The 22,817-nt window shown below is 54.7% G+C and overlaps 1 protein-coding gene across 5 annotated transcripts in view; it reads right to left on the reverse strand.

Annotated features, from left to right (window-relative positions):
* The window catches only part of GREB1 (growth regulating estrogen receptor binding 1), a 136,347-nt gene that overhangs the window by 40,090 nt on the left and 73,440 nt on the right, over nucleotides 1–22,817 (reverse strand). For all 5 annotated transcript variants that reach the window (XR_014842552.1, XM_021087828.2, XM_085019963.1 and 2 more), the window contains exons 5-14: nucleotides 16,574–16,756; nucleotides 14,720–14,863; nucleotides 13,236–13,364; nucleotides 9,138–9,251; nucleotides 8,560–8,703; nucleotides 6,274–6,459; nucleotides 4,038–4,388; nucleotides 2,477–2,605; nucleotides 1,638–1,766; nucleotides 565–762 (exon numbers count right to left, since the gene is read on the reverse strand). Coding sequence is in view for 4 of the 5 variants with exons in the window: in XM_021087828.2 (XP_020943487.2) it covers nucleotides 565–762; nucleotides 1,638–1,766; nucleotides 2,477–2,605; nucleotides 4,038–4,388; nucleotides 6,274–6,459; nucleotides 8,560–8,703; nucleotides 9,138–9,251; nucleotides 13,236–13,364; nucleotides 14,720–14,863; nucleotides 16,574–16,756 (1,707 nt within the window). In the remaining variant the exon portion in view is untranslated. The remainder of the gene's footprint in view (nucleotides 1–564; nucleotides 763–1,637; nucleotides 1,767–2,476; nucleotides 2,606–4,037; nucleotides 4,389–6,273; nucleotides 6,460–8,559; nucleotides 8,704–9,137; nucleotides 9,252–13,235; nucleotides 13,365–14,719; nucleotides 14,864–16,573; nucleotides 16,757–22,817) is intronic.

Consider the following 22,817-nt stretch of genomic DNA (forward strand, 5'->3'; position numbering starts at 1 on the left):
ACAAACCCAAGGAGGAATACTCTGCTGTACAACAAAGTGACTCAGTTATACATATACCCACGTCCATTCTCTTTCGGATGCTTTTCCCATATAGATGATCACAGGATTGGGTAGTTCCCTGTGCTGTACGGCAGGTCCCCGGTGGCCAGTTGTTCCATGTATCTCAGTGTGTGTGTGCCAATCCCAAACCCCCAGTCCATCTCTCCCCCACCTGCCCCCTTCGGGGGCCGTAAAACTGACTCTGTGTGTTTTATGTTTAATCCCTGTGAAAGCACAGGAAAAATACATTCACTTGAAAGCAGTTATCAGGACCCAGTTCACTGACTTGAGTAGGACAAAGGGAAAAATTCAAGTCATGTGTTACCTTTAGCAGATTATAAAATCGTGGACAAGCCCTTTCCTCTGAGGGTCCGTTTCAGGAGCTACGGAATGGGGGGGGGGGGTGGTGGCAATACTTGTCCCCGCTACTTGAGAAGCAAAGACGGTGTTAGAAACCAAATCTGCACGTATGCAGATCAGAGCTTCTCCACGCAGACACCACGCTTGGCCCCAAAAGGCTCGTACCTGAATGCCAGACGTGGAAGAGCGTCTGCTGGTAGGTGACTTCTGAGGGTGGAATACAAATCAGAAAGTCCACCTTCTCGAAGGATCCTAAGTCCAGGTTCTGGGTGCTGGAGTCCGCAATTGAACACACGTGGGAGAGGAGCTTCTGGGCCACGGCCAGCTGGAAGGGCCGGATGCGGTGACCCTCCAGATGGGAACCTGGAAGCAGAGCCCCTTAAGGGTGACAGGCACTCACGAGCAGACAGCTACAGCCCCTGGAGCCCTGCTAGGGACCCAAGCCGTGGGCCCCCATCCGGTGCACAAAGAGATGAGGGAATGGGGATAACACCAATATCTTCTGAGCACCTGCTCCGGGCGACACGCCTCGACGGGCATGTTACTCCCCTTTCCCGAGTTAAAACTAAGAGGATGAACAGCCCTGGGGGAGCAAGAGGCAGCGACCTACTCCCACCTGGAGGGGACCAGGATGGCCTCCTGGGAGCTGATGCTGAGACTGGGTTCTCTGCAAGAGGGGGAGAACATCACAGCTCTTCAGGGACTTAAATGAAAAAATATTTCAATGATGCCTTGATAAACTGGAGAACAACACAGAATCATGCCATCTCAGCAAAAGTGTACACAGGGACATTTCAGGGTAAAAGGGGAAAGACTGGAAATACAATGAGGAGTTCCTGTTGGGGCTCGGCAGGAATGAGCCCGACGAGTACCCATGAGGATGTGGTTCGATCCCTGGCCTCACTCAGTGGGTTAAGGATCTGGCGATGCCATGAGCTGCGGTGAAGGTTGGCGGCTCGGCTTGGATCTGGCGTTGCTGTGTGGTGGCATAGGCCAGCTGATTCAACCCCTAACCCGGGAACTTCCATATGCCCTGGGTGTGGCCCTAAAAAAAGAAAAAAAAGAAAAGAAGTATGTTAAAACAAAAATTAAAAAAATATGATGAGATATCAGGTCTACTTTGATGCCCTGCCCGCTGGATGTGTCTCTTCCTTTGCTTCCTTTTAGCTCTGGGGGGGACCCCCGGATGCTGCCTCACCAGCCCAGACCCTGGCCACTGGCCCCCTGGTGTCACTCACTTGTGCATGCTGGTGCCCCACCGACATCCAGGGGGGCTGATTTGGTGACAGAGGAGGCAGTGAGTGATGAAGAACTATGGCCTTGATTCTCCTGATGAAATTTGTCCAGCAAAATGTCAATGTCGCCCTCTGTTCAAAAGAGAACAAGAGAAATGGGTTTTCCATCTCAGTGCAGGTCAGCAAGCACGCAGGGAACACCTGCCCCGCACCAGGAACCCCAGGCCCCCGACACTTGTGCACGCTGGTGCCCCACCAGCATCCTGCACAAGAAGTCCCCGGCCGAGGGGCAGATGTGCTACAGGAACGTACATTATGAGCCATGAGGTGCTGGACAGAAGGAAGTGCAAGATGCCAAAGGTCAGAGGTGGGGGTTCTGAGCCCAGCCGGGAGAAGGAGGGGCCCGCAAAGGCTTCTGGGAGGAATGGGGTGAATCTTGAAGGATGAGTAACCAGGAAAAGAAGGGAGAAGGGGACTTAAGGCAGAGAACACACATCTCCACTGAGAAGCTTCAGGCAGTTCAGAGGGGGAGGTGGGAGCAGACCGGCGTGGTGACCAGGAGAGGGGGCGAAGACCAGGCACAAGGCTCTCGTGCGCCCCCCAAAGTCAGAAACCGAAAAGCCCCCACCTAGAGGAACCACAGCCAGAGCAGAGAACAGCCCGCCAGAGACATCACCACCCCCACCCCACCCCGCAGAACTGCCCAAGGCACAGAAAGGTACAAGTCCGGGCAGCCGCAGCAGGGCACGAGGGATGGGCTCCGGGGTGGGGGGCTCCCCCTTCGTCTCTTTATTTCTGTCCCAGCCACGAGCAAATGTGCACCTGTCTCGCCACAAGCCTACCTGGACAGAGGGTGCTAAAGAAAGCTCCCAGCGAGTCCACCTTCCCCGTAACCAGCTCATAATTGACTTCTTTCTGGTACTCGGCTGGGGTGAGGAGGCTCTCAGAAAGAATCCGGGCTTGGTATTTTCCTGGAAAACAGACCATGACTTTGGAGGGCCCTTTGCTTAGAAGGAGCACATGAGCTGCTCCGGGGCAGGGCCTTAGCCTGCTTCTCTCTCCCCCTTCCTCCCCCAAGCTCGGCACCAGCCCTTGGCTAAGAGCAGGGCTCCACGCTGGGGAGTACTGGTACACACCAGCCTGGCCCAGTTTAATCGTCGGGATAATAAGAGGGACCAGCCAGAGGACTGGCTTTGGAGCCTGGCTCGGTCCCCACGTGACAAGCTGTGTAACCTAGGGTGACCCCCCCCTTCCTCGTCTGGAACCCGTGTACCGTCTAGTTCACAGGACGGCTGAAAGGATGTTCAGGCCAACGCCAGAAAGAGCAGATCCATGAGTGCTATGCGAGAGTGTTAAGAATGACGTTTTAAAGTGGGTTTTGTTTTCTGTTTTCTGGGTTTTTGGTTTTTTTTGTTTTTTTTTTGTTTTTTTTTGTCTTTTTAGGGAAGCACCTGCGGCATAGGGAGGTTCCCAGGCTAGGGGTTGAATTGGAGCTGTAGCCGCCAGCCTACGCCACAGCCACAGCAACTCGGGATCCAAGCCACATCTGCAACCTACACCACAGCTCACGGCAACACCGGATCCTTACCCCACCGAGTGAGGCCTGGGATCAAACCCGCGTCCTCCTGGATGCTAGCCAGACTCGTTTCTGCTGAGCCACGGCGGGAACTCTGATGTTTTAAAGGCTTGACTAAGAGTCTTACCTAGGTTGGGAAATCTGTTTGCATCCTTGATTTTTTTAATCAAGAAAGACTTAAGGATGTTCCTTTTAACTAACAAGATGAAGCTGGAATGAGGCATTCGCAGTGCTCTGTCAGAATGAACGCGAGGGGTCGCTGTGCGGGATGACAACATGACAGGCACACAAAGGACCCACCCGACCCGCACGTAGCCGTTGCTCAGTACACCTGATCTCTTCCAAGGAGCTGCTCTCTACTTCCCGTCATCCACCTGCAACCACGGCACGCCCTGGGCTGCTTCATCATTGACGACTATGCCGCTTTCATCACCTCGTTTATTAGAATTAGTCAAGTGGCTCATTAACCCACCTGACGAAGTAAGGGCATTCTTTTTTATCTCCACCAGGCAGTTGAAGAAACTGAGGACCAGAGTCATTAAGCCACTGATCGGCAAGTGCAGCGGGGACCCATGTTTTCCCTGGGTCCATCCAGATGCCAAACCTGCCCATCTCTCTAGAGAGACCGGAACCACTCACCTCCTATTCCAGCAGGGCTGGGATTTTTGCTTAGCGCACGACTCCGGGCACCCCGGGGGCTACCGAGCACTAACGGCAGTGCTAACCAGCGCTGCTGCAAACGCTGGGCCACAAGAGGTGACAGGGCGGCTCTGTGGGGAGCAACGCGGCTGCCTTTGCAGCAGCTCAGAGCGGGGACCCGGCCTCACCGGTGACGGCGATGCAGGAGTCGATGGCGGGGCTCCGGCAGGCGCAGATGATCACCACGTAGTTGGTCTTGGCCAGCTTGCCCTCGATGAGCAGCCGGAACATCTCGGAGAGGCCCTCGGCCAGGGAGTAGGCGCACTCGATGACATGCACGCTGTTGTTGCAGGAGCTGGCGGCCAGGCCGGCCAGCCAGGGCAGCTGCGCCGAGGTCACGGGCGCCACGGCGCTGGGCGCGGGCGGGAAGGGCTGGGGGGGCGCCTGCTGGTACTGCCGGATCTCCGTCAGGTGCGACTCGCGCCAGGAGCGCAGGAAGATCTGCTCCAGGTCCTCCATCAGGGGCACCTGATCGGCCGCTGGCAACGACAAGGCCGGCGGAAGGGGCTTCAGTGCCTGCCCCTCGCGGCAGCGGGACACCAACACCACGGGGGCAGTTCTGGGGAAATGCGTGTAAACGGATGTTCAAACAACAGGATGGAAATGATGAGCGTTAGACGGCATTACAGACAGCTGGGAAACACGGGGAGGTGACAAAAGGTGCCAGATCTCACCAGCCTAACAGAACCGTGACGATGTTTGTGTATTTCTCAGTCTTTTTATCTCCACGTGCAGGTTTTAAGTAGCTATAATCACTGCAGGCAGATGCCTTCAAGACCTGTCTGCTCTCCCTACCATCACGCCACAATCACGTTCCCATGGTGTTCACGGCTTCATACACAGCGTGGTTAATGGCCGTGTGACATCTCATGACGTGGAGGCGCCATCACTGACCCAGCCACGTGGATCTGTCCGCTGACCCTTGCATGCCTTCCGGATAAAGCCCCTTCATAACTACTTCTGCAATGTACAGCTTTCTCTAGAGGACGTAACTTCCTGAGCTTAAATTCTCAAAACTGGCCTCACGGAGCCAACTAATGGCATATCATCAGAGTGTTTCCAGGGGGCTAAAGGTGTCACCTGCCGTGACAGTAACGACACACAATACCATTGGTTCCACTGCGCCCTTAGCTCCACTGGGTATCATCATTTAATGGAGAAACACATGACTTGTTTGATTTGTGCCTCTCTGAGGACTAGTGAGGTTGAGTATTTTCAACGTTTGTTCCGACAGGCACTTTCTGGTTTAAATACCCAAATGCTATCCTCGGATGAGCTGGAGGGAAGGGCGCTACCCTTTGACTTAGAAGACATGTTCCTGGAAGTTCCCAATGTGGCTCGGTGGTAACGAACCTGACGAGTATCCGTAAGGATGCGCATTCACTCCCTGGCCTCCCTTAGTAGGTTAAGGATCCGGCGTTGCCGTGAGCTGTGGTGTAGGTCAGACACAGCTCAGATCCTGCGTTGCTGTGGCTGTGGTGCAGGCCAGGAGCTGCAGCTCCGATTTGACCTATTGCCTGGGACCTTCCAAATGCCTCAGGGGTGGCCCTAAAAAAAAAGAAAAGAAAGAAAACGTGTTTCCAAGCAGCTTCACCCCGCACCAGTGTGGGGCCTTGAGCTATCTTAGGATACAGTTTTCTGATCTGAAAAAAAATGAGGAGCATACCACCTACTCATGGGGCTGTGCCAAGATGCGATGAGAGAAGCTGTTCTATCTCGCATCTTTGGAGCCCGCAATCCCTTCCAGAGCCACCGACACCCAGCGAAGCTCCTAGGAGAGCCGTCTACACTCGCCATGGCTGTTTCCTCACCCCCACCCTCTCTAATAACCCATTCCAGTATGATCACTGTCCCCACCCACCCAGGGTGCCGGTGGCTTCCACATGCCGAAACCCAAGGATCAAGAGGCAGTCTGCGCTCAACTCTCAGCCGCTAACCCAGGGCACTAGTCCCAGCCCCTGAAATGCTTTGTTTCACTGGCTTCCGATTCAGTATGTCTCTGCTCCTTCAGAGTACACTGGCTGAGCGCCAGCTGTACGTTACAGATGCTGGTGGTGGACACAGCTGACCCAGGGCCACGTTCCCGAACTCCCACCATCTCCTCGAGGGCAGAGCCTTTGTTTCATGCCTGCTCTATCTCTGCACCTAGAATGCCAAGGGAGTCATCTTTGAATGCTCGCTGTAGATGCCAACCTACTTGAAGGCCTCTGGGCGGCCCCTCGGGGTGGGGACAACCGCAGGGACTTGGCAACAGAATCATCTCCACCAGGGCTGGCCGTGAGGGTCCGTGGTCAAGGCTAGTGCATTTCCTGCCTCGGGCGAGTCTTCCACCAGTGGTTCCCGCGAAAGGGGAGGGAGGCTCACCCAGCTGGACGAGGTAGTAGACGGTCAGCAGGAGCTGCGTCTCCTCTGAGATGGGCTGCACGGTGGAGGCGCCGTACTGCTCGTAGGCCCTGGAGATGGACTGGGAGTTCTGGTAGCAGGTGTACAGGAGGGGGCTCACGACGACGTCATTCAGGTTCCCGCACAGGTAAGGGAAGTTCCCGTGGCCTGGACGAGTGGCAACAGCCTCCATTTGGCAACTGGCCTTGGGCACAACGCCTGGCCCCCAGGCGTGGGGAGCTCTAAATTCGGGGCAGTGAAAACACCGCAGGCCGGCTGCACCTGGGGTAACTCAAGGGCTCCTTTTTAGGAAAACCTTGAACTTAAAGCCTTTGCTGATCTGTGCACCTGCTTGGACAGGGGCTGTAGCATTTGCTTGTTCATTTAGTCCAACCCCTAATCGTATCGCTGGGCGAGATAAAGCTCAGAGAGAATCACCACAGCCGAGGTGGCGTTTGGTCCTGCGGTAACAGGGAAAGCAGTCAGGGAAACACAGGCATTATTACAAAGCGGGGTGTGGCTTCAATGGAGGGGTGGTGGCAGGAAGAGCCGTGGACGAGAGGAACAAAGAGATGGTCTCTCTCTGAGATCGTTAGCTGCTGGACACAGGTCCGCTGGACCCCCAGCCTGAGTCCTCTGAGGCGCCCGGCTCAGCAGGTGCAGGCACTGCCCCGCCCGTCCACCCACCAAGTGTTACCTTGCTGTCCTCCCACCACTGTGCTCTCAGGGGCCACCGTGGACACCTCATGGCCAAGTGAAGCATATCTGTAACATCACTGAAGGTTGTAAATGAACTTGACTGCAGTTACCCAGGAGGGCCCATGGGATGACTGGCCCTGCTTCACGCCCAGTTCAAAACCCAGGTGTGCAGCCTTCTTCCAGACTTCCCTGTCCATTCTTGGGTTTTCAGGATAAAGAAAGGAGTGCCGGAGCTCCCGTCGGGGCGCATTGGAAAGGAATTTGACTAGGAACCGTGAGGTTGAGGGTTCGATCCCTGGCCTCGCTCAGTGGGTTAAGAATCTGGCGTTGCTGTGAGCTGTGGTGTAGGTCTTAGACGCGGCTCAGATCCTGCATTGCTGTGGCTGTGGTGCAGGCTGGCGGCTGTAGCTCCAATTGGACCCCTAGCCTGGGAACCTCCATATGCCACAGGTGCGGCCGTAAAAAAGGGGCCAAAAAAGAAAAGAAAAAGAAAGGAATGCCTTCTCCTATTTAATGATCATGAAGCTATACCTCTTCCACTTTCCGACCGCCCTCTCTCCTCTAGTCCTGCAAACTCGACACCAAATCCAGTGTTGACTTATTGAAGAAGGACCTGATGCGTGTAGTGTGTGTGGGTGTGTGTGTGTGTGTGTGTGTGTGTCCATGCCAGCACATGATACCAGCTCTTAGCGCCATCACCAAACAAGCCCTGCCGAATCCTCACATTTCAAGGGCTCCCTCTTCCTTCGGAAGGGACTTCCTTCGTTGGGCCACAAACCGACACTCATGAGCACACATGAGCCCACAGACACAGCACCCAGATCGAATCTGGTCTTGTTTCATGCTTCCGCCTGGTGACCACGGCTATCTTTGCCCAACCAATGTCAGATTTCACAGTCTACAAACACCAGCGGCCACAGGACATCCTGCCAGGCCGGGGTTCTGATAAATCAGCAGGGAGCTGAGGGCCCATCTCTCACCTGTGGTGCTCAGCACGGGAGCCCAGCGGGCTGAGGGAGAGGCTGATTGAAAGAACAGATGAGGCTGGGTGACGAGTTTGGGGTTAGTCGATGCCAACTATGCCATTTAGAATGGAGAAGCCGGGAGGTCCTACTGTACAGCACAGGGCACTCTTGGGACAGGACAGGACGGAAGAGAGTACAAGGAAGAGAATGGAAATACATGGATACATGTGGGTACCCGGGTCACTTTGCTGTTCAACAGAAACTGACACAACGCTGTAAATCAACTGTACTCTAGTAAAGGTTAAAATTTAAACACACACACACACACACACACACACATGAACAAGCAAATGGGCGTCACGGAACAGGACCGTCTCCTTTGGGCTTATTGTGGAAACCATGACAAGCTCTGAAACTCTTGGCGTCTGATCAGGGGCGACCCCCAGGACTGGTCTGCTTGGTTCTTTCATTGGCAAGGTTCTAGAGTTTTCCCAGGAGGACGCCCAGGCGTGAAGCCAGACTGGGCCGATGTGTCAGGCTACCCGCTTCTCGTGGGTTCTGGGGGCTTCCCGACCTCTTCCGATTGTCCCGCTGCTGTACTTGCCTTTAAAGATGACCGGCTTGGCCTGGCATATCTTCAGCAAGTTGTCAGGAACAGACACGGGCTCTCCAGAGGCCACGACGGGAAAGGCGACTGAAGCTGGTCCCACCAAGCCAACCTGGGGCACGCAGGTCAAGCCTGCGCTCTCTGGAAACACACCAAGAGCGTGAGAAGGCGACACGTCACACATGCCACCTGCCTCCGGGACACCTGCTCCCAAGTGGCCCTTTCCCCACCTTCAGGAGCACCCAAGCCTGGGGATCAGATTCCCGAGGTCAAGAGCATCTTTTAAGGTCAGAGGGTCCCACCTTCCCCACCAAAGAACCCAGGCTCCCCCTCTTCAATATCCCTGCCGAGGGACAGGCAAGCTTTTCTGCCCATTTCTCTGAGATCCGAGAACGCAATACTGTACAGCATCCTGGGCTTTGCTGAGCAAGGCTAACACACGAAAAAGAATCTTTTCGAACACCCAAGCCCGCCTCCCCGGAACTTCCTCGCCAATCACACACAAAAGCACACACACACACACACCCACCAGCAGCACCACCACCACTGGTACCCACGGCTGGATAGTCACTTACCACACTTCGCTCTGTTCCCACCACCCTGGGGGTAGCCACCATCTGCAGCGGATGGAGATTCTGCAGACCACCCTTTGTGGCGTTTCTTGGGGGGCCCGGCGTTTGCTAAGATACCTAGACAACATTCAGAGGACGGATTAGATTGTCCCTAGGGCTGGGCTTCAATAAAACCGTCCCGTGGCTTGGAGAACACTTGTGTCAAAAAAAAAAAAAAAATCACAGTTTTATAACGGGTTGTCGCATCTGGCGAAGTATCTAGGCTTCCAGAAAGATCCTGTGGGTCTCTGCAAATGTTTCATTCGAAGCTGGGCAAAGCTTCAGCTCTCTGAACCTCACCCCCTTCGTCGCGACAACAGGATAATAAAAGGTGGTTCGATCGGGACTAAAGACAACGTGTGCAGAGTAGAGTTTGGGCTCAATAAAGACCAGCCACCAAGAGCCACATCACCATTCTCGTCCTCATCTAACATTCCCGTGAATCAATTCGTGTTTCTGTCAACACGCCACCCACCACCCGTGTTCCACCACTAGGGGGCAGTACCGACCCACCTGTGCCCCTCTCCCCACCCCAGCCTTGAAAGCTAATTTAAGACTGAAAAAAATCAAGGCAAACAGAAGCTGGTACCCACTGCTGCTCATGAGTCATCCCAGCCCACCCCAGGGAACAGCATGAGCATGACTCACGCTCTGGTCTTGGATTATCCAAAAGATCGAGAATTGGTTACCATTTATTTTTTGACCAATCCAACACAAAATTTCTCCTGCCTTTAGAGCTATGTGTTCAACAGTGACACGTTAAAGAGTTTAAAATTTAAAACTCTCTAGTTCCAGAGGCCAACCCAACCCAAGGAAACCAGGACCCCCGCACCGTCCACAAGCATCCTGGTGTCCCCCCCCCCAACCCCCGAGCTCCTGGTGATTCGAAACCACGACCAGGGTTGAGGAGCACTAAGTCTGGCCTGGGAAGCAGCTGAACAGAACCAGCAGGAGCTTGGTCAAAGGGTCTGCTCCTGGGTGCCCTTCAACCCACAGAAGCAGACCTATGGAAAGACCTCATTCACAAGCTGAGGTTTGCAGTTTGCAAAGTATTGCTTTCCAGTCTCTTTAAAGTCGTCCCAAACTGCCTTCCGCTCTTCTTTAGACAGATTGAAAGGGAAGGAAGTGAATACAAAGTTAAAAACATGAAGCGCTTTGTTTATAAAGCGCTTCCAAACAGGTGGGCTTCTGTTATCTTCGCTCCGTTTCCAATCACAGCTTCGCCTCTGCAAACACCAGTCCTCGCAAAAGACGAAGGCGCCGGCTCTTCGAAAACCACATTCAACAACCGAATCAGGGATGCTGATGGGATTAGGCTTCGGTGTTAAGGGTGGAAGACCTTCTCCCTTGGGGATGTAACCCCAAGTGCCTCTAAGCGGATTCGAAGCTCGTGGCCTCTCCCCAAAGGATGTCACCACGGGCTGCCCCTGTGGACCCCGTGTTTCTGGCCACATGGCCTGAGGGTGGGGACGGGGGATGCTACGTGGCACTTGGGGTGAGACAGGTCTTTGTCACGTAGCCCACTCACTGCAGGCACCGCGCACCCTGACCCCCGACCTGGCACAACCAAAAAAGCATCCTGCACTTTTCCTAAGCCCTTGCTTCTGTCCCGCTCCTTCCCAGGCAGCGCGTCCATGGAGAGCCACTGGGCAACAGCCCCCAAGCCCTTGATAAACACTCCTTGTAGGGTCAGAGGTCTTTCTTTTTAGGGCCGCACCTGCGGCATAAGGAGGTTCCCAGGCTAGGTGTCAAATCGAAGCTACAGCGGCCAGCCTATGCCTCAGCCACAGCAACGCCAGATCTGAGCTTAAAATCTTAAAATTGATTCCAGCTCTTCCCAGAGCAGGCCCGAGACACAGACGCCCCACTGAGTGGCGTCCATCCAGCCCACTGGGCCAGGGTCCACCAAGCACGTGCCTCCCAGGGCAGACGACACTTCAGTCCCCAGGGACTTCACCGCCCGACAGACACAAAAGGCAGAGGAAGCTGACACCTGAGGGTCCCCAGGAGGGAGCCTTCCTGCAGGGAGGAGGTGACACCTGAGCCAAGCTCTGAAAGGCAGGTGTCGCAGGGAGCGGGAAGGACTCTTCAACGGCACAGATGTGTGACCAGGACATACTGTCCAACGCAGCCTGGGCACGAGTTCTCATGTAGAAAGAGTGGGGAATGAGTGAGGTTTAAAAGGTTGGTTGGGGCCAGATTCCAGGGTGTTCGAGCCCCACACTGGGGACCTGGGGGCTCTCACCAACCTCATAGGGCCTGGGCCGAGGGAGGCCCTCCTTCCCTGCGGTCTGGGGTGAAGGCTGGACATGCCCAGACCTCAGCACAGGGAGGGGAGGCCTCGCGCCACCATCCGCAGAGGCCCAGTCCTTGGCCACGTGGCCGCCCTCAATTTAACGCCCAGCGGAGAAGAAACAGCCACGGGAGGAACCGTGGTGCCTGCCTTGGGCTCCCCGCGCTGGGGAGGCCACAGGCTGACCTCGGACTCCACGAGAGACACTAGTTCAGACTGGAAAGTCTCTGATCCGACTCAGAAAAGCCATGGTTCCCTCAGTTGAGAGGGAGACAGTTCTCCCTCCAGCCATGTCACCAGCCGTGTCACCAGCCATGTCACGGAAGCAGGGAAGCCGGCAAGCCAGGCCTGGCTGCCTCTCTGGGCTACACTTTCCTTTTCTGGCTTTTTTTTTTTTTTTTTCGCTTTTCCTTTTTTTCTTTAGGGCCGTGCCCAAAGCATATAGAAGTTCCCAGGCTAGGAACTGAATTGGAGATGCAGCTGCTGGCCTACACCACAGCTACACCAACACGGGATCCAAACCAAGGCTGCGACCTAACACCGCAGCTCACGCCAACACAAGATCCCTGACCCACTGAGCGAGGCCAGGGATTGAACCCGCGTCCTCTTGGATACTAGTCGGATTCGCTTCCGCTGCGCCATAATGTGAGCTCCTCCTTTTCTGTTAAAGACGCTGGACCAGATGGTTTCAAGGACCAGAGTGGGTCCTAACGCTCCCTTTAGCTGAGTGTGTGTAGGAGGCAGGACAGAGTAAGACTAGCCTATAAATGGCTCCAGGGGAGCACGGAGGGAGCGCACGGAACCCAGTCAGAGAGCGGGGTCTCCAGGCTGCTCTGCCTCCCACTTTTCCTTTCTTACTTGGACCTCACTTCCTCATCCTTCATCCCCACTTCCTCCCAAACCATCTCTACTGAAGGCTTCCCCAACTGTAAGCCACGGTGCAACTGTCACCTCCTCCAGGAAGCCCTCCCTGAAGAGACCGGCTAATGATGGTGCCAAGGCAGGTGGCAATAACGGTGCCCTTTAGAGAGCTTCCAGACATGTTCTGGATTTCCATATAGCACCTCCGAATCGCCTCAACTGCCCTCAATGAGCGAACATTTTTAGCCAGAAGACTTGGCCAAGATCCCTCAACCAGTAAGAGACAGAGTGGGGAGTTTCTGCTGTGGCTCAGAGGCTTAAGAACCCAGCAGAGTGTCCATGAGGATGCAGCTCGATCCCTGACCTCACTCAGTGCATTAAGGATCTGGCGTGGCTGTGGCTGTGGTGTAGGCCGGCAGCTGCAGCTCCGATTTGACCTCTAGCCTGGGAACTTCCATATGCTGCAGGTGCAACCATAGAAAGAAAGAAAAAAAATAGCAGGGGGAGACAGAGGTGTGTTCTGAATTCTTATTGATCTGATTCAGGAGCCCAGGTTCTTCCCACGACACCCTGTTGCCCCCATTTCTCCAGAACCCTATAGCCCACCCCCCGATGGGCCCACAGTGTGACAGGCCACCCACCCGTAAGAGGCTCCCACAGCATCTTGGCACACACTCCATCCCCCAATTCAGGGGCTACAGTCATGGCCCGCCCCCCGCACCCCCAGAGCCTGGGCACAGCCCCACGGACGCAGGAGGTGCCTGCTGACCCGGGGCCTGACTCTCATTCATCCTCATTCATTCCAAGCCCCCTGACTCCACGAGGCCCAGCACCATGGCTCTCATGCCCACCCCCCACCCCCCTGGCCCAGAGCCAGGCCAGGCCCCGGACAGGACGGGCAGGGCTACCTAAGGCCGAGGGACGCGGCACGGCGGACAGATGGTTCTTCACCGGCGGCTGGTGCTTTGGCGAGTCTTTGCCGTTGAAAACAGCCGGACCCACTGCTGTGGTCAGTGCGGGGTGGTCAGAGGCTGGTCCTGACAGCGGAGGAAAGAGGGGAGACAGCAGGACGCCCCGTGAGCCCAGCCAGCAGGAAATGCCTCTTCCCACATTGTTACAAGTCAGCTGTTCACGGATGCGTCCCGTCGGGGGTCAGAACTCCTGACAGTGATTCTGCAGCTCTGAGAAAGCCCAGACACATGGACACACGCGCGCGCACACACACACACACACACACGTGTGAGTGCACACACACTCCTGCTCATGCTCCACTGAGCACTCCTGGCAAAAGAAGGCCCAGGGGACGTGAGCGGCCAGCAGCCCCCTGGATTCCGTGAGCGCCCCTGCAACAGCTCCACCTTCCCTCCAGCTTCTCGCTCACCCTCTCGAGTTCAGGGTCATGTCAAAGATGCTTAGGTCAGGTTTGCAGTCGCCCAGGTCCCGGCTGCCCACGGGGCCTGCGGTTCCCCGGGCCCAAGCAGAATTCCCGTCTAAGTCGCCCACATCAGCCAGAATGGTCTGGAAGGTGCTCCAGAGTCCAGAATATTTCCCAGGGGGAGGCAGCCTGGTGAGGGGGACTAGGGGCTGGTTCTGAAGCCAGAGGACCTGGGCTGAGTCCCAGATCTGCCGCTTCCTCTCTGCCTAACCTTCCTTAACTTACACAACCTCCCTCCGCAGCACCCGTCAATGGTCTCAGCTAGAAAACAAGGGGAATATTCGAGCCGCCGTGAGAAGGATGGGAGTTCATAGAAGCAAAGCATATAGCACACCCTGGCAGGTTGTAACCACTAAGTATTTGCTATTGCTTCACACTCAGCAAGAGTGCATCTTACTTAATTCTTACCATCGCCCTGCAAGTTAGACAGAAAAGATTTTCTCCAACTGGACAGATGAGGACATGGAGACTCAAAGAGTTAAAATGAGTTGCCCCACGTCACGGGGCTGGGAGGTAGCAGTGCTGGAACTCAGACCCAGGGGATCTGACAGCAAAAACCGTGGTCTCCCTGCTGCCAAGGTGTGACAGGTCCCAGGTGGCCAGGGCTCCATGAGGACAACAGCAGGTACCCAGTGGAAGCAGGGGCAAGGTGCCTCTGGAGGAGAGCCCAGCCCAGGGGCAGCCTCTTCGCTCTGGAGGATGAGCCTGGAGGCAAGGGGCCGGGTCCCCCCACGCCCACAGACCCCCTGGGCAGGAGGATGACAATGTCTCGCCCCCCCCAGAACCCTCAGGAAGGAGGGTGCCATTGGGCTTATCGGGTCTGGTCAGCATGACAGACACCAAGGACGTGAACCAGAAACGCCTGCCCACAAACCCTAAAGCCCCCAAGATCCCAGGAGAGCATCAGGGACACGAAAACCCACTCCTGGCACCTAGAGCACTGTCCCATTGCCTCACCTGCTTGCAGTGCTCCCAGCGGGATGCTCGGGTTCACCCCAGGACCGGGGTCGCTGGAAAAGGGAGCTGGCGGCCCCGCACTCTCCAGCGGCAGGAACAGAGAGCTGGAGCCCGCACCGGCGGGCATCTGTCGGCTTCTGAACTCTGCGGGGAAGATGCACACGTGAAAACCAGCTCCCTGCTCCTCCCTACAGTAGGAGGTGACTTCCTGGACCGACCTATCCTGCAGGAGGGCCAGGTGCAGAGATAACTGCAACGGTGCCAACACCATCCCGGTCTCTGCTGCCATAGAGTCTCGGCTCGGTGCCAAGGGCAGGGGATCCGTCTAAGGGACAGCTCTGTCGCCAGGAGCGGGAGCCATAGTGACCATGTGCAGAAAAGAGAAAAACATGCGATACAAAGGAGACTCCCATCGCTGCCCTTCAGGTCCAAGGGAAGAACGGTGCGTTACTCAAAGGTAAAGGAACAGCCAATACCATCCTCCGTCCCCAAGCCACGCTCTGCCGGGAAGATTAACTCCCAAAGAGGTACCTAACCTGAGAGGTGCTTGGTCACAGCAAGGGATCAAGGGCCCTTACTGGGTCTCATCAGGAGAAGAGGCACTGCCTCCCCACGACCTGGACAACGACAGGCACGTATGAAGTCGGAACTCAAGAAATATCTATTGGGCAATGTAGGAAAAGGAGAGAGAGGAGTTCCCATCGTGGCTCAGAGGAAACGCATCTGACTAGTGTCCATGAGGACGCTGGTTCGATCCCCAGCCTCCCTCAGCGGGTTAAGGATCCAATGTTGCCGTAAGCTGTGGTGTAGGTCACAGACCTGGCTCAGATCCCATGTTGCTATTGCTGTGGCATAGGCTGGAAGCTACAGCTCTGATTCGACCCCTAGCCTGGGAACTTTCATAGGCCACAGGTGCGGCCCTAAAAAAAACAAAACAAAACAAAAACAAAACAAAACAAAAACAAAACAAAACCAAAAAAGGGAGAGGGAAAGGAACAGGACAAGGATGGAACACTCAGAGCCAGCCCTTCCTGAAGCTGGATATTCACAGAAGCTGGCTGGGAGATTCCAGATGACCAGAGTGAACCAATGCAGACGAGTGAGTGACAACAGGCTGGCTCTCCTGGTCACCTTGCTGAGAACCCTCCGAGGACATGTCCCTCCACAGCTGGTTGAGTGAGGGTACCTGGGCCTGGAAAACCCAACCCTCCCCTCTGTGCTCATTGCTGCCTGCAGCCAGGAGGATACAGGAGACAGAGAGGCTGAGGTGCAGCCCTTTCCTAAAGCTGAAGTCCACTCACGTCTTCAAGGACCAGCACTGGGGAGCTGGTTGTTCTGTTCGTGGTTCACAGGTTTCGGGGTTGGGAGGTCCTGTTTGAGCTGAGCTTTCTCTAAGTCAGGGTTTCTCAGCTTTGGCCCCACTGACACTGGCTGCACAAACCTTGCTGGGGGCTGCCCGGGGCACCGTGGGATGCTGAGCAGCTCGTCTGGCTTCCACCCACGAGATGCCGGCAGCCCTCTGCAGTCAGGATGCTCAAAGGTGTCTCTGGCCATCGCTAAGTGTCCCTTGGGGAACAAAGTCACCCCCTGCTGCGAACCTTGCCCCAAATACTTGCCACAAGAAGGCACAGCAGCGCACGGTGTGGCCCTCTGCCAGCTCTGAAAGCTCCCATACAACGAGGCTGAGCCTATAAACTCCATGTCCCTGGTGCAAAGTCTCCTTTTAACCTGACAGAGCTGCCCACGGGCCTGAAATCAAGCCCGCTGCAGAGCAGTCTCGGCTCAGAGTCGCGACGACAGGCCCCTGGCTCGCCTGGAGCAGACCGTCCGGGCCCCACCCCCTGGACCGCTCACCTGAGCCTTTCCAGCAAATGAGAGGCCCTTTGGTCAGAGCCCCTTGTGCGTTTCGGATCAGGTAGTACTTCAAGTGTTTCTGCTTCTTGGGCTGGGTGGTCAGCTTCAGATTTATGTGATTGGAAAACTCCGTGAAGTAGCAGAAGCCCTTCTTGCCACAGCCGACACAATTCCCAGAGAAACCTGGAGCAGGAAAAAAACGTGACCGTCCCCAACCTTACATCGAGTTCACTGCATCCATGCCACCAACCAGAGAAAGGCCACGGGGCAAAGTCCCTGTCGCCCTGTGCTGGTCCAGGGTCCAGATGACCTTGGCTCGAAAAGGAGGCCCAAGAAGGCTGGGCTGTAGACACATGGGCCCAGGCAAGCGTGGATGGGCACTGAACTTGCTTAGGGGAATTTTGTTTTTTCTTTTTAAAGTCACACTTGTGGCATATGGAAGTTTCCAGGCTAGGGGTCAAATCGGGGCTGTAGCATTGGTTGCAAACACGGCTTGGATCTGGCGTTGCTGTGGCTGTAGTGTAGGCCAGCAGCTGAAGCTCTCATTCGACCCCCAGCCCTGGAACTTCCATATGCCGCAGGCTCAGCTCTTAAAAAAAAATAAATAAATAAAAAATAAAGGAATCTGACTGCCACGGCTTGGGTCCCTGCAGAGGTGCAGGTTTGATCCCTGGCCCAGCACAGTGCGTTAAAGGAATTGGCATTGCTGTAACTGTGGTGAGGATTGCAGCTGCCAATCAGATTCAGTCCCTGGCCCAGGAACTTCTGAATGCCGCAGCCCTAAAAATAAAAAAAATAAATTAAAAAAAAAAAGTGAATGTTTAGGATTTCTGTATGACTTTTTTTTTTTTTTTTTTTCTTTTTAGGGCTGCACTCAAAGCATATGGAAGTTCCCAGGCTAGGGGTCAAATCGGAGCTGCAGCTGCCGGCCACCACCACAGCCACAGCAACGCCAGATCCAAGCTGATTCTGTGACCTACACCACAGCTCACGACAACGCCGGATCCTTAACCCACTGAGAGAAACCAGGGATCGAACCCAGGTCCTCAAGGACACTAGTCAGACTCATTCCTGCTGAACCACCATGGGAACTCCCTTGTTTTCTAATCGTATAATCTCATGTTTTTATTTATTCCTTTGTCTCCAATCTGGGAACCTTGAGATAAACAGCTCAACTGCCATCTAAGAACGAGGCCCTGGGAAACCTTCCAAGCTCCCTGGAAGGGATTCTGACCCCGAGTGTTGAAAAGGTGACAACAAGAAACAGAACTGCAAGACCAAGGATGCACAGAGCCTTTCGCCAAGGCCGGTCCGTGCTGCCATCGCATTCCAGAAACCTCCAAATAGCTTAAGGGCTTCTGTCCCACAAGAAATACGGGCTGAGGGGCCACGGCTCCATTCCAGAAGCAGGGGTGAGAGCCACAGACCATTTCTTGTGGTTCAGAAATGAAGACAGAAACCCTGCCGCCTTCCAGGGAGAGGTTCAGGTAGACCTCATTCTATTGTGCTTCACTTTACCGTGCTTTGCAGATACTGCATTAAAAAAAAAAAAAAAAAAATTCAAGGGTGACCTCAAGAAAGTCTATCAGCACCATTTTTCCAACAGCTTGGGCCCACTTGCTGTCTCTATGTCACATTTTGATCATTTTCATGATATTTCAAGTCCTCCACCCGCAAAAAGATTATGATGCGCCGAAGACTCAGGCGATGGCTAGCATTTTTCAGCAATAAAGTAGTTTTTAATTGTTAGGTACACTGGTTTTTTAGACAAATGCTGTTCCCGCACTTCACAGACTACAGTATAATGTAAGCATCGCTTATAGGCACCGGGAACCCAAAATATCCATGCAACTTGCTCTACTGCCATATTAGCTTTATTGCAGTGGTCTGGATCAGAACCCACATCTCTGATGTGTGCGTATATTTAGGGAGCTAGGAAGCAGACTGCTCTCCTGCCCTGGCAAAAACCTCCTGGCCAGGAGAACTGGCTGCTTTCCTCAAAGGTGTTCTGGGGCCACAGGAGGCCAACCAAGAAGACCACAGGATGGTTTATCCACCTGCCTCAGGGAGGCAGGGAAATGGTTTAAACCACTCCAGCTGAGGGTCTGCAATAATTCTCTCTCTCTCCTTTTTTTTCGTTTTTGTTTTTTTGTTTTTTTAGGGCCATACCCGCAGCGTATGGAAATTCCCAGGCTAGGGGTCGAATTGGAGCTTCAGCTGCCAGCCTACACCACAGCCACACCACGTGGGATCCAATCGCGTCTGCAACCTACACCGCAGCTCATGGCAACGCCAGATCCTTAACCCACGGAGAGGCCGGGTGTCAAACCCTCCCTCGTCCTCATGGATACCAGTTGGATACCACTGAGGCACAATGGGAATTTTCTCTTCTTTTTTTTTTTTGGTAATTCTCATTTTTCGAGACATTGTTCAAAAGGCAAGACAACTCTCCAGGAGGAAGAATAAAATAGGCCACGCCCCTTGGAAATCTACCTTAGGACCTAGGCGTCTAGAATAATCTCTTTAGAAGACAGGCCAAAAAAGCCTGGGATACAGCCTGAATCCTCAAATTCCTGCCTGGCACAAGTACTCTGAGGGAGAGACATCATTCCTTCGGTGGAATGTTCTGCAAAAACACAGCTCTCATGACCACACATGGGCACTGGGACTTGCCCGTACGTCTGGTCCTGCTGCGTCCAGCAGGTGCAGCGAGCACAGGTTCAGGGAGCACGTCCCAGAGGAGGCCCGCCTGGAGAGCCAGGTCCTCCTTTCTGGGCAAAGGAGAGCACCTGCCCCCTCTCTCCACCCCCATCACTGTGGTGGAGCCCACAGACCCGGAAATCAGAGGGACCTGGGTTCAGATCCTGCCTGGTTAGTTAAGTGACTCTGGGCGGGTTAATTAACAACACCGATCTTTGCCCTTCTCAGCTGGAAACAGGGTGACAGGGACCCTCCAGTGCTCACTGACCTCATGCCAGGCCTGTGCCAATGCTTCACATCATTAATGCCCTCATTTTAACCTCACGAAGCCCTGTAAAGAACTCGCAGTGGGGGCCCCAGTGTACAGAGGAGGAAATCAAGGCAGAGAGAGGAAGTGACTGGCCTAGAGCTGCGTGGAGAAGGTGCCCGAGTTGGGCCTGAACCCTCTGCCAGGCCTCCTCCCCTCAAAGTCCATCCTGTGGAAGCACTAAGAGAGTGGGTGCCCACTATGTGTCTAGCACACAGTAGGTGCTCAGTAAGTATAACTCGCCTTCCTCTCCCTGGGATAGGCGGGGCTGGACCAGAGAGCAGAGTGCATGGGGGTCAGGAGACCCAAGCCCGACCCTACACAGCCCCTCATGGCACTGGGGGTAAGAGCAGGGCCAGATATCTGGGTTCCAATTCAGGACCTGCCCCTTAGCTGGTCAGCTAACCTCTCTGTGCCTGTTTCTTCATATCTAATTGCTAGTTAATAACACACCCACGTCCCTCGCTCACTTCATTTTATTTATTTACTTATTTATTTAGGGCCACATCCGCAGCATATGGAGGTTCCCAGGCTAGTGATCAAATAGGAGCTGCAGGTGGCAGCCTACACCACAGCCACAGCAACTTGGGATCCCAGCTGCGTTTGGGACCTACACTATAGCTCACAGTAACACCAGATCCTTGACCCACTGAGCGAGGCCAAGGATCGAACCTGCATCCTCATGGATACGAATTGGGTTCATTACCCCTGAGCTACAGTAGGAACTCTGATTTTTTAAACGAGAACAGTTTCTGGCATATGTGATGAGGGCTCAGTAAAGGAGCTGCTTTTAGGTTCATGTGCTGCATTTCTTCTTCTCCACCTGGTGAAATGGACCCAACTCCCATTGCCACATCCTCAGAGAAACTGTCTACCCCCCCAGGAGTGGGTGTGTCCTTGGGGATCCCCGAAGCCCCTTAAGCCCTGGGTGGGAGCCTGCAGTACAGAGACCTTGACCTCTGTGGTCGTGGGAGCAGATCTCAGAGCTGACTCCTGGTTGGCTGGTGTCCTCCTCCAGGCTCTGAGCCCCTAGGAAGGCCCACGTTCCACTTGGCTTTGGGGCCCTGGGCTGAACTTGGGGCCCACCTTCAGTTTGGGGTCACACATCCCATAAATGCTTAATCCCATTATCTGCCTGCTGGTTGAACAAAGAACTTGTTTAATCCCATCTCAGAATGAACACTGCAGGAGTTCCTGTTGTGGCGCAGCAGAAACAAATCCGACCAGGAACCATGAGGTTATGGGTTCGATCCCTGACCTCGCTCAGTGGGTTAAACATCTGGCATTGCCGTGAGCTGTGGTGAAGGTCACAGATGTGGCTCGGATCTGGCACGGCTGTGGCTACGGTATAGGCTGGCAGTTGTAGCTCCAATTCAACCCCTAGCCTGGGAATCTCCATATGCCGCAGGTACAGCCCTAAAAAGCAAAAAAAACAAAAAAAAACAAAAAAACATTCCAGGTAGATGTTTTCTTCTCCTCTGTCTTAGCTATCAGCCAATTTCAATGAATTCCTATCAAAAAATTGACAACACACACCTAGATTTTCATCTTTCCGCTTTCTCTGCCCAATCCCTCAGTGGATTCGAAATCACTACAACAGCACTCCCTTCATTATAAATTAAGGGGGGGTGCTAAAGCTGTGGCTCCCCCAAGATGCTCCCAGCCTCCACTTTATAGGCCACTAAAAAGCCCTGAGCCCCCGCCACCCCCCGGAGGGCTGAGGGCCACCTTGTCCTGAGCAGCCATCAGGGTTAATTGCAGGGACCCTAAACAGTGCTAAGTGTGTAAGCTGAGAGCATAACGTTATTTTAAAAGAGGAAAGCATGGGTTATGACCAAGCAGCCCTTGTTGCCCACCCCCAATGGCTTTTTGGCAAGCAATTAACAAAGACCCACTTCCTCTCGGGCTCCCCGCCTGAGGGCTGATACTGTTCCGGGGCTGGTGGTGAATGAGCTGAAAGATGCTTGTCTCCACATGGAGACACAGAGCCTCCAAGATTTATCACCCTCGCGATGCCTTTACAGTCACAAAGGGGAGGAAGGCAGGCGACCCCCCACCCCACCCCACCCCCACCCCCCCGCCGCAGCCACCGCCAGATCAAACGCTAACCAAGTCACCAGGCTGTCCCCCGAGCAGCCTTGATAAGCAAATTAAATCAGAGACACCATGACTCCGTGAGCTTCCTGGGCAGAGCGAATCTTCTGGATTATCCTTGTTGTCAAGAACTAGTTACAATAAGCCCATGCACCTGCCCTAAGAGAGGACGGGCCAAAACGTTTTCTCCCCCTGGTCACTGCCCGGGAGCCTCCAGTTAGCACCGGCCTGCCGAGTTTACACAGCGTCCCAATCTTCCTCTGCCACCCACCCTGCCCCAGGGGAAGGAAGCGTTTCTTCTTCTTTCTGGGTCAGTCCTTGCCCTGTCCTCCTCCAACTTCCGCCTCAGATATAAAGTATCCTCCATCAATATTTGTTGAGATGCATTTACCTACCCAGCTTTGGGGACCGTATCCAGCATTAAAATGAGGCTTAAAAATCCGTGCACATGGAAAGCACAGAAGAACCTGGGGCCCTGGGTTTAACCTTGACGTTTTTCCCATAAATGCTCACAATCTCGATTTGCCGTGAGGGTTATGGCTGAGGCCACGTGTGAAAAAGGTCACCACCCACCCTTCCGCCTGCCCAGCTCTCCTGTGTGCGAGGTGCCAGGCCAGGCGGGGGGCCATGTGGATGGCATCTGCCCTCGCTACGGACGAGGACACTGAGGCCCGGGCCCACGGCCACCTGTGGTCAGACAGGCTCGCTGGGCTCTCCGTCCAAACCTCACACCACCCCTGTTTCTGTTCCACTGATGGGGGGAGTGTGCTGAGCACAGGGCCAGGCACACAGGAGGAGCTCAATAAATTCTGAACACACGGGGGGCTTGGCTTCAACTCTGCACTGAAGCTGGGGCCTCCGTGCGCCGGCAGTGGTTCAAAAGATCAAGGCCAAAGCTGCCCTGGGCTGAGCTTGATCAGGATACAGGACCATGGGGCGTGGTAGTTAAAGGGTCCAGTCTGGAGCCAGGAAGACCTGGGTTTGAATCCCAGTCCTGTTCCTTTACCTGCGCACCTTTGGGTGCCCACCTGCAAAGCCAGGATGGGAACGAGCTGCTGGGGAGAGGCGCGAGGGGAAGCAAAGGAGGGAACCGTGGAAGGTGGCCAGCGGCCACTCAGGATGACACGCTGGAGGCAGGTGCAC

The sequence above is a fragment of the Sus scrofa genome, chromosome 3 (assembly GCF_054392235.1).
Source record: "Sus scrofa isolate SSC_HxYL_T2T_F1_AM1 chromosome 3, Sscrofa_HxYL_maternal_Yorkshire_Landrace_v2.0, whole genome shotgun sequence".
Lineage (NCBI taxonomy): Eukaryota > Metazoa > Chordata > Mammalia > Artiodactyla > Suidae > Sus > Sus scrofa.